The 10,803-nt window shown below is 35.2% G+C and overlaps 1 protein-coding gene across 5 annotated transcripts in view; it reads right to left on the minus strand.

The window, feature by feature from the left end:
• Window positions 1-10,517, minus strand: part of LOC117396918 (myomegalin-like) — a 59,274-nt gene extending 48,757 nt beyond the window's left edge. For all 5 annotated transcript variants that reach the window (XM_059005743.1, XM_059005744.1, XM_059005742.1 and 2 more), the window contains exons 1-4: window positions 10,232-10,517; window positions 4,370-4,431; window positions 3,648-3,715; window positions 1,294-1,404 (exon numbers count right to left, since the gene is read on the minus strand). In XM_059005743.1, coding sequence (XP_058861726.1) covers window positions 1,294-1,404; window positions 3,648-3,715; window positions 4,370-4,431; window positions 10,232-10,284 — 294 coding nt within the window. In that variant the 5' untranslated portion in view covers window positions 10,285-10,517. The remainder of the gene's footprint in view (window positions 1-1,293; window positions 1,405-3,647; window positions 3,716-4,369; window positions 4,432-10,231) is intronic.
• Window positions 10,518-10,803: the final 286 nt, after the last annotated feature.

Consider the following 10,803-nt stretch of genomic DNA (forward strand, 5'->3'; position numbering starts at 1 on the left):
ATGGAAATTATTATTAGAAGTTACATGCCAGTCAAGTTTATTTTAGTTCATTTAAAAAAAGAAAAAAAACCCGACAAGACAGGAATACTGCATTCCTACCAATTTAATCTTCTCAAAAATGACCTGCGTCTTAAATTCAAGTACAGTATAATGATGCATGTATTAAAAAAAATTGCCAACAAAAGACATGGCTGCCCGAGTAGACAAACAGCAACTTGACTGACTGCAGAGAAAAGATGTACGAAAACGTCACTGCCTGATCTCGAATCATCCATAACATGCAGGCAGCCATTTTCAAAGAATACAATATAATACAACTTATTATTATTTGTTTATTTAGAAGGCACCTTTATCCAAGGTGACTTACAGAGACTACGGTGTGTGAACTATGCATCAGCTGCAGAGTCACTTACAATTACGTCTCACCCGAAAGACGGAGCACAAGGAGGTTAAGTGACTTGCTCAGAGTCACACAATGAGTCAGTGGCTGAGGTAAGATTTGAACTGGGGACCTCCTGGTTACAAGTGCTTGTCTTTAACCACTGGACCACTTTAATGTAGAGCTCTTCATGCAAAGTATCCGTGGGCGCTTCACAATAAAAACCAAAAAATAAAAAGGAAGCCAACGGCCAAGCAATCCAGCACAAAAATAAGCTAACCCAAACAGATATGTTTTTTAATTTGATTTAAAAGTTTCCTGAGGAATTCGAAGAGAAGCTTTGACAATTTCAGCGTTCCATTATTAGGCTCAGTTCTAACAAACAGTACCAGCTTGGAAATGCTGATCAGACCCCCGTATTTTTCGACATGTCAAGAAATACCACAGTTCAAAAAAAGGGAGAAAAATAGGAGCTGAGAAGTAGCACATAACTGTAATGCTCTGCGTGAGAGCAGACGGCTGCAAACTGCCTCCATACGTCGTTTTCTTATATGTGTAATTGAGGTTTGTATCTTCGTAAATGCATTTTTATTCAACGCTTTGTTTTTTCCTCAAATTGAGAGCGGGAAATTTGGGCTGCGTGTTACATTTGAGGGCGTCTTAAATTCGAAGGACTACGGTAATTACGATCCACATTGGTATCAATATAAATAATGGATCCTATTTACAAAGATTTAACACAGGACTGTTTTATTCATAAAAAAAGAAAATACAAAGTTTGATATTTATGATATTTACGGTTCTAGAATGTTGTTAAGAAGCCAACAACAGTCTGTAACAGTTCTATTTTACGTCCTGTGTTCCAGTAGAAGTGTATGTTTGGGATAAAAGTACTGTGTGCATTATTAACTCACAGTTTTATAGATATCCTCACTGGCATCATCAAACTTCTGCTGCATCCTCTCCTCCAGGAAGTAGATGCGAAGCTTCAGGTTGAAATTTTCCTTCTTCAGGTCAGTGATTTGCTGTCAGTGGACAAAAGTAGAAATTGTGATAAAGAGCCATCTCCACAGAAAGAGAGCGCTTTTAATGTCATAGCCAGCAGCTATGTTTCCACAACAAACATCCCCCAAAGCATTATTGCATGCATCAGTGAATGTGGAGAGGACAGAGCTGAATCCAATGTTTAGGCTTTTTCCAAAATCTGCACCAGACCCTCAAAGTGTGGTTTAAAATGATTAACATTTTATTTAATTCAGGAACATCGGTTTTGAAATGACTGTCTTTGGGAACCAGTTTCTGTTTGGCAATGAGTTACATTACAGAATGTATTGCTTACTAAATGGAGATCACTGTTTTTAGCAATGTAGCATTATAAAACCACATTCGGTTCTGAATATGAATGGTACTTTCATTGGTTCCCTTTACATTTTTTGGTGAATTTTGCACAAATAAACGCATGATTAAGATAAGCATGTGGTTTTGTAGCCTGGCCAGCTAACAAAAAGAATGTTAGCCTGGACCTCAGTGACGGAGATGAATTTTCACTGGATACATTTTCCATTCTGCAACCAGGCAACGCGGGGGAAGCGAAAGTAAACAGAGTGTACACAAGCTGTCCGACATTCAAATGAGAAGCTGCTGTACTCCTGTATAAAGGCACTTTATATGAAATGTTTAATGAGCATGGAGGTTTAGTAGTTTCTTGAATGGGGGTTGTTATTTGCATGTTTATAGCTGTAGCTCAATCCCTTTTCTCTGCTTTATTGCATAGAAGTTCATGCTCTAAAGTTTTACCTACCTTAAGTAGTTTTAACTTAACTTTTTTCATTGTGGCTATTAACAGTGTGCTTTGAAACCTCTTATTAGTTGTATTGATATTATTACTGCTCCCCTTTTATAGTGCAGATAATCTTTTTGCTCTTCAGGTTGATTTGGCATATCCAAATACTGTTGCATTCTTTTACAGGATGTAGAATTTAGACAAATTGAGTGAGTTTTAACTAGTGTTGTCTCCAAAATAACTGCATATTTCAAACTGAAGTATAAAATACAATCAAAAGAACCAAAAAGATCTTCAACAGAATTAAAGGGGGGCTATAAATTGCTGCTGCTAAGGTAAGAAAATAGATTTTTAGTATTATGTAGTTTAATTTAAAGTAGTTTTAACTTGCCAAACTTTTCCCTCCCTCAATCGGGAATTGTAAGCACGTCCAACTATCTAAAATACTTAACTATAAAAAATAAAATTAAAATAAAAAATCCAATTATTAAATTTAAAAAAAAAAAAAAAAACTCCTAAAAATAGTCAGCCGGCTGAAAACACTGTCATTAGTATTGAATTGTGTTTTTAATGGCAAAACGCCAGTCTGCCATCAGGAATCTGGAGGCCAATGTAATCCGTATGACCATTTCTTAATGTAACAGATCCACAACAGTGGCTGATTACATAAAGCACTGAGATGGCTTTTTACAGCACAATTCAATTAAAAATGTATACAGCGTTCTTATAATGAAAGCCCCCTGTTGTATGCAATTAAGCATAACACTATACGCTGGGTCATATTTCATTACATGGCAAACTAAATTAGATCCACATGGATTTTATCAACACAAAATCACCCGGGTAGAGAAGGAACAGCCATTGGAACTGATTCAAATTTGTCATTCCCCTTTCAAATACATTTAGGTATTAGCTTGCATTGCTTCGGCTTCGTTAAGTTTTCACATTATCTTAATTAGTTATGATGTTCTGGCTATATGCCTAATGGCCAGGGACATTTCAAAACATCAGTCTGCCTTTTCAAGGACAAGGCACACTAAATTCAGCACAAGCACACCTGACAAACAGCTAATTAGTCTAGACTGTGTCATTAAATGCACATACTCTAATAAGAACTTAAGTTAACTCAAACGTGCCATTTTAAAATGTGTCCTGGAAAAGCCGTCAACATTTTATATTGGTATACAGTATGTGCATTAAAATAAGTCAAGCAGAATATACATTGAGATGAACTTCTGAGTATGAAAGATCAAAGTTATCTTAACTAAGGCATTCATGTTGTTTACACTTGCTTTGTATATCATTTTCTGTTTATTCATTACATCTAGACATGATGAAGTCAGGTCATATTGAGGCTTTAAACTTCAGTTTTAAAAGAAGTCACCAAGATGTGATGACTATAAGAGAAAACAACAGCATTGCAATTTGATGAACACAGCTAGCTAAGAGTGAAACAGGTATTGTAAAAAACCCCAAAGTACTTACATTTTCATATTCTTTCATCGCCCGTGCTTTGGTTGGAGATGTTTTTTCCCCAGGTAAATAGCTAGGCACTAGAAATGAAAAGCACTATTTTATTTAGCAAACAATAAAAGCACAAGACAGGCCAATCAATGTATTGATAATATAATACATATTTTCACATTTACAATAGGCCGGACTAAAGTTTAGATTTCAATCATGTTTAGTAAAAAAGATTGATCCTGTTTCTTAAAACTAAAGCATATAACTTTCAAGTCTAGCTGCTCATGTAACTATCATCACATCTAAAACACATAAACAACTTTGCTTTGGACGCAATTACAATTGCACTGATAGTTCTGAACAATTACTTCTTTGTTTATTTAAACCCCATCTTACTACAGCTGCTTCTTGCCTGACACAGTCCTTCCTTGGAAGTGAGCCAACAGACAAAATAATTTATACAAGTTAAAAGTTGCAACATTAGTGTCAATAGAAAACAAGCTATTAAGTATTAGAAAAAAAAATACATTTAAAAATCGATGGCAAAAAAAACTGTACAGAATTATGTGATTCAATGTTTTTTTTTTTTTTTTAATTTAAATTAGAATACTGAACCTAAAGTACATTTATTCTATTCTCAATCTTAAACTGTATGAAAGGAACCATACACAATGTAAACAGCAACAACAAAACAAAATGGTGCAATTACATATAGTTTATTTAGTGTATTTTTAGGACCATACCTGGCACATAATCCTGGGAGTCTCCAACACCTGCCATATTGGGGACCCTGGACACGTTGGAACTGAAAGGAGAGCAAACAACAGACTTGTATAATTTTCAAACCAATTGCATTGCAATGATTATATCTTGATCGCATAAGGCGGCAATTTGAGGTGTTGGAAAATATGGATCCATCTGGAAATCTGATCCGAAATGACACCTCAACAATAGCAGCATTTAAAATGATAAATATCTGGCATACAATAAATAAAAAAGACAGTATCTAAAATAGTAACTATCAAAATCCACAAATTCTACTTAACTAAGCAGTGCTGTAAGGGGGTCTTGGGTTATCTACTGCCATTATACTGCAGTTTATTCAAAGAAATTTACAATTTCAAAAGAAAGACTTCTTTTCAAAGAGTGATTTACAGTACAAAAAAAACCCAAAAAACCAAAACACCACCACCACCAAAATAGGAATCTGATTGTAATAATAAAAAATAAAAAAACAATAGCATGTTAACCTGGGTTATTTCTGTTTGAAATGTTTGATCTACTGTAATAAAGAAGAGCTCAACAATTATAAAATAAAATCTGGCATTATTATTATAAAACCAGGCTTTTAAACAGGAATTTAAACAAAAGGGAAAATACAAAACTTAATAAAATACAAATACTCCAATAATAATCTTTAGCTAGCAACATTATTATTGTAGATAGCTGACCATACATCATGCTATGATGTAGTTCAAAAACTCAATATTTGGAAAGAGCATCACTGCTGTACTGAGATATGTTTCAGCCAATCAAAACATGTCGTGTGCTGGCAGCTTCTGTAATCAATTGATTGATAACTTCCTATGATTGCAGACTTGACCTATTTGGAGAAGAATGTTAGATATTGCACTGTTCTGTTGCTGTAGTACAGAAAAGTTTACTGCTGCAAACTTGTCTTTTTATGATTAAATAAAAACTACAGAATTTGAAAAACATACATCTATAGATTTTTTTTTAAAAAAAATAAATAAACATTGTTTCAAATTCGTCAGGTATAGTATCGGTTGTCTTTCCTTTTTTTTTTTTTTTAAAAAGAAAATTCCATGTAACAGTGAGAAGCAAACAACTTGAAGAGTTTTTTTAAAGGCTTTGAATAAATGACAAAGTTGTTTGGTCCTAGTGTAGTTCTGTAAAATGAACGTGTTTGTTGCTTAAAAAGTAGGAGTTAATTAAAGACAAAAGTAAATCTGGCCCATTGTTACAAATTAATTACTTTTCTTGGAGTGGGATTGAGTATTTGCAGGAAAAAATGCTTTGGAGTCCATTTTCTGTGTCTCAGATAAAGATAATGTCATTGGAATAGCTATCAGGGAGTCAAAATGATTTAGGCTTTACAGAGGAAACCAGACCCCTGCCAAAAAACAAGAACCAGTAAAGTTAAAGTAAAACAGCTTCCCTGTACAACACAACATGACTTTCAGATGCACCAACTGTACTGTAAAAAGTACCAATACTGATAATAGTTCTTATATAAGGCAAGTCTCTAAATGTCTTTGCAAATGCTGGCTGGATATTGTATCATCCATAACTTCAAAACCATTCAGTCAGGTCATCGTGTCTGTGCAAAACCTTTTCTAGGTCATCCTGGTACAGTCAGCATGCACCTCATCCTCAGCAGCAATACATCAAATATTCAGCATGAGAACACTGCAACCTAAACAGCACCGGGTATAGACCCTACTATACATGCAGAGCTGAGCACATAAAACATATAACAATTATTGATGTGCTTCCATTTCACCAGCTTTCACTTTGCTTTTTACACAGCACGTAGGAATCACTATGCATATACTGTATTGTATTGGAGCGTGTTCTTTGGGGAAGCTTAAAAAACTGCAATACCACTAGTATCCAAACCTTACTATCTCTCACGTACTGTAACTGATATTGCACTGACAGCTGTGGCAGGTGGCTAGTAAGAATTGCTGTTCATTGTGGTGTAATGAGTTGTGCTGGTTCTTCATGTTTCTTCCTGTTTGTCCTTCCTTATCTTGCATGGATTCGTTATGAATACTTAAACCCACCCAAACTACTGAGTGGCAGAACATTCCTACCTTTCTATTGGAGGATTGTAAGACGCTTGTGAGATTTAAAATGAGATTACAAGAAACAGAGGACTGTACTTGCTCTCGAGATTTAAAGCTATATTCCAGTTCGAGTTCCAGTTTGATAGGGAGTATGTTCATGACCATAAGGATTTCATTGTGGAAGACAGCAAAGGAAATAAGGTACAATTGAAAAAGTGTGCAAGTACTGTCGAGTTACTATACATGTTGTGAGAGGAAAAAACTAAACTGAATATGTTTGTGACCATAAGGATTTCATTGTGGAAGACAGCAAAGGAAATAAGGTACAATTGAAAAAATGTGCAAGTACTGTCGAGTTACTATACATGTTGTGAGAGGAAAAAACTAAACTGAATATCATACAGTATATAAAAAGCGAAAGCCCCAAACAAAAAAGACTTACGTACAACTCGAAAATAGCTAAAAATAAGTACTGAAAAATGAAATGAATAAAAAACGAAAAACAGAAGCCCTAATTATAATGTGAATGAATCTGGTTAGTAATGGACAATCCTGGATACCAGAAAGAAACAACTGTACAGTATTATTAGTAATAAATAAATAAATAAATAAATAAATAAATAAATAAAAAGCATACAACACGTGGAAAAAGGTGATTTTTTAAAAAAAAATTTTATTTTAGAACTTCCCTTGTTCTTCAGAACTTCTTTTGAAGGTATTACTATAGACATTACCAGGTACCAGGACTCTCAGGCCCCTAGTTAATCTGCTCTGAACTGCTCGATCTTATGACAGCATGGAAATCCCAACCAGGCTGCACGTTTACAAATAGAAGTTGTTCATGTATGCAAGAGGGGGAATAGCTAATTTAATGTCAAACACCTGGCTCCTGATCATTTAACGAATATGCTTAATTGGATGTAGTTCTGAAACCAGGACTGGGTGCAGGGCTAATGGAAATGTTAAGCCCTGCAAGATACAGTCAATTTCATTTAAGATTTTTGCTAATACAAAGAAAGACGCAGATCCACTCATGAAGTTTCTCCAATACACCTCCAAGCACAAGGTATCGTTTTAAAGTACCACAACACACATGTTTTTTCACTTAAATACTACAGCAATTAACATCTTACACAGTTTAGCCTCTGCTTTACCAGAAAAAGACTTGACTGTCAAGTTTCTTTGCCTTCCCAAAGATTAGAGCAAGTAATTTAATGCTGGCCAACTACTTTCTAAAGCAAATATTCCATGAAAAAGCCCTTAATTAAACTTCTAGCTCTCTGGGGCCATAGGTTTTATTTGAACAGCATGAATCTTTGAAGTTGCGGATTGGGGGGAAAAATGATGATCACCCAGGAAATGCTGTAATCTTTTTTTTTACTTTTTTTGTAATCTTGTTAAAGTTACAAACCCAAAGACCACTTACCACTTACAGGAGTGCCTGGAACTGAAACAAAAGCTGGTGCATGTACAGTACACCCTTAATATAACTGAAATCCCATTTGTAATCCTTGAACATGCATTTGACCTCTTCAGGAAAATCCATTAAGTACTCCATTATTAATGTGGCTGCAAAGTTTGTGCATCCAAGACAATGAAACTTGTCAAACCAATTAATCCACACAATACATCATCAATAACTGTAATCTTGCCATAGGCCAGCAGTGTGGAGTAGTGGTTACGGCTCTGGACCCTTGAGCAAGGTACTTTACCTAGATTGCTCCAGTAAAAACCCAACTGTATAAATGGGTAATTGTATGTAAAAATAATGTGATATCTTGTAACAATTGTAAGTCGCCCTGGATAAGAGCGTCTGTTAAGAAATAAATAATAAAACAATAAACACATTTCACCCAGGAGAATTAAAACCGTAGGAGTTTCAATTGAATGTTGATAAATCATATATACCATTTCAGATATTTTCAAATATGTCAATGTACTATTTACAAGAACCTATATCTTCAGCTACAGTATTAGTCTAGCATTCAAAATACTCTCCCTTCTATTTTAAGCTTTATATATGCAAAAGACACATATTAATTGTGGTTCATCCATTTGTCCTAACGACTTCCAAAATGTTTAAACTCATCAGCGCCATCAAGATCTGGATTAGATAAAACTATCCAAGATGCCAGAATACTGGAAACGATCCAAATCCTTTCCACCCCTAAAACACTGTACCAAGCCATTCCCACTGCTGAAGGCTTTATCTGGAATCTCATTTGTAAGCCCTTGCGATCACAGGTTTCAGACCCAACCTGAAACATAATGTGTGGCACTGTGGAAGCGGAGACTTAAGACCACCAATATAATGGTAATTACTGTACTTCTGTTACGTGCCATGCTTAAATTACCCCTGCTTTCCAATATGGCTAAAACATACTGTGCTATTAATACTTTTTTTTCCTACTAGAGGGATTTCCTCCAAAACGTTATTCCCCTTTTGTTATTTCGGTTTTGCTTTCTTAATGAAGAGATCAAATCACCTCATCACATGCTGTAGTAGCAACAACACGTTTATTTGTCTCACATAATTATGTAGTGGCTAATCAAAGCTAAACTACAGAATACTAGTACCACAGACCAACAAGGATAGTTTAAAATTGAGCAGCATTACCAGATACTACAGCTTTAAATAATTTAACAATAGGTTTGGTGCCATGTGCAGCCATTAAATGACAATTCCAAACACCTTCCTTATAACCACACTGCACCTCTAGAATTAAAGCATCAAGTTACACAGCAACAAGTAATAAGACACCTAGGCTATCAGTTACAGCATCATCATTATCAGTTTACACCCTGGTGACCTGGTCAAAACGACTGGGCTTTCGTCTTTGAACATGAAATGAAACCTATATTATTTGGTAAAATGACTTTACAAATTACAACACATGGCAGCTGCTTTTGAGAAACATTCAAGCCATTGGGAAAGACCAGTCAAAACGTTGATATAATGTTTTCTGTTATTACTGGCTTTGACGCAATACTGTACAGGTAATTCTCTTATTGCAATTAACAGCCCAGTTTCCAGTAGGGTAAAATTATATTGCAACACGTACTAAACCTAGAGGACTACCGATGTTTTTAACATTCATGAGGTACTTTCCTTTATTTAGGTTGGTAGTTTCCGCTTTCATCTAAATTGACACAGATGACAGAAGGTATTTTGTAATTTGTATTTTGTAATTTTGCTTTATCATTTAACTTCTTTCGTCTCGTCGCCAGCAAACTTATCGATTAATTTATAGTTCTTAAATTGTGACATATTTATAAACAACACAGAGCTCTCTCGACTATTTTCTTCTCCATGACATCATCAGCACAGCCACGATACCGTTCATTTCCCTGCCCACTTATACATACCTATGGAAACATGCCAGCTATTCGAACAAAATAACGCGGTACATGCATTTGTATTTATGTTTAACAACTCAAGTCTTGAAGTTATTTGGTCTTTTGCTTTGCTTGACTCTACCAGTAAATTGCATCACCACGATTTTTACACAACTACAAAAACGTGGCGTATGTCGTACATGATAATAATAATAATAATAATAATAATAATAATAATAATAATAATAATAATAATAACTACTACAGGACAAACATATAACAAAAGACACCAAGTACTGAAAATGCTTTAAAACTAAAACTTAGAAGAACACAAAGAAAAAAATCAAAGAACATCTGAACGCCCGGTGACAACCTTAACATCTGACGTCTTGTAATTTTAATGTTTGAAATTTTAAAATGATGTAAATTTAACTGACATACATCGCTAAAAGTGCATACCTGCCATTGAAATCAAGAGGTAGGGTCGGGTCTTCCCCTACAACAGAGTCCATGATTGAAACGTCCTTTATAAGTCTACTCCGTGTGCATATCCCAGTGTAATTAATACTCCACCGTTAGAGGGTTATTTTAAACTTTATCCGCTGAGCTAAAATTCAAAGCGATCGTTACTGCCGCCATTTTAGAATCCGTGTACGTCACGGCCGGTGCGGACGCTGAGTTGGAAGGAAGGGCAGCGTCTCAGCGTCAGCACGCCTGTGTGACAGAATCAGCGGAACAATGATTGGGCAACACTAATCTACTTCTCTTGCATGCTTTCATTCAAACTTATACCATGTGCTCAGCCTACGTCTTGGTTAACAATACACAATTTAAATACAGTGTCATTTTTGCAAATTGCATGTCATATATACGGGCTAGCGGGTGAGAGATGTTCAATGATTTGTATTTATTGATATGATATCTACCTGATGTCCTTATCTATGATCTATCTATATGTAAAATATTCAAAGGTTATGTTTTGTTTCTCTGAAGTTCAGTGTGTTACACTTTACACAAGCAGTATACTATTC

This window comes from Acipenser ruthenus, chromosome 31 (assembly GCF_902713425.1).
Source record: "Acipenser ruthenus chromosome 31, fAciRut3.2 maternal haplotype, whole genome shotgun sequence".
Classification (NCBI taxonomy): domain Eukaryota; kingdom Metazoa; phylum Chordata; class Actinopteri; order Acipenseriformes; family Acipenseridae; genus Acipenser; species Acipenser ruthenus.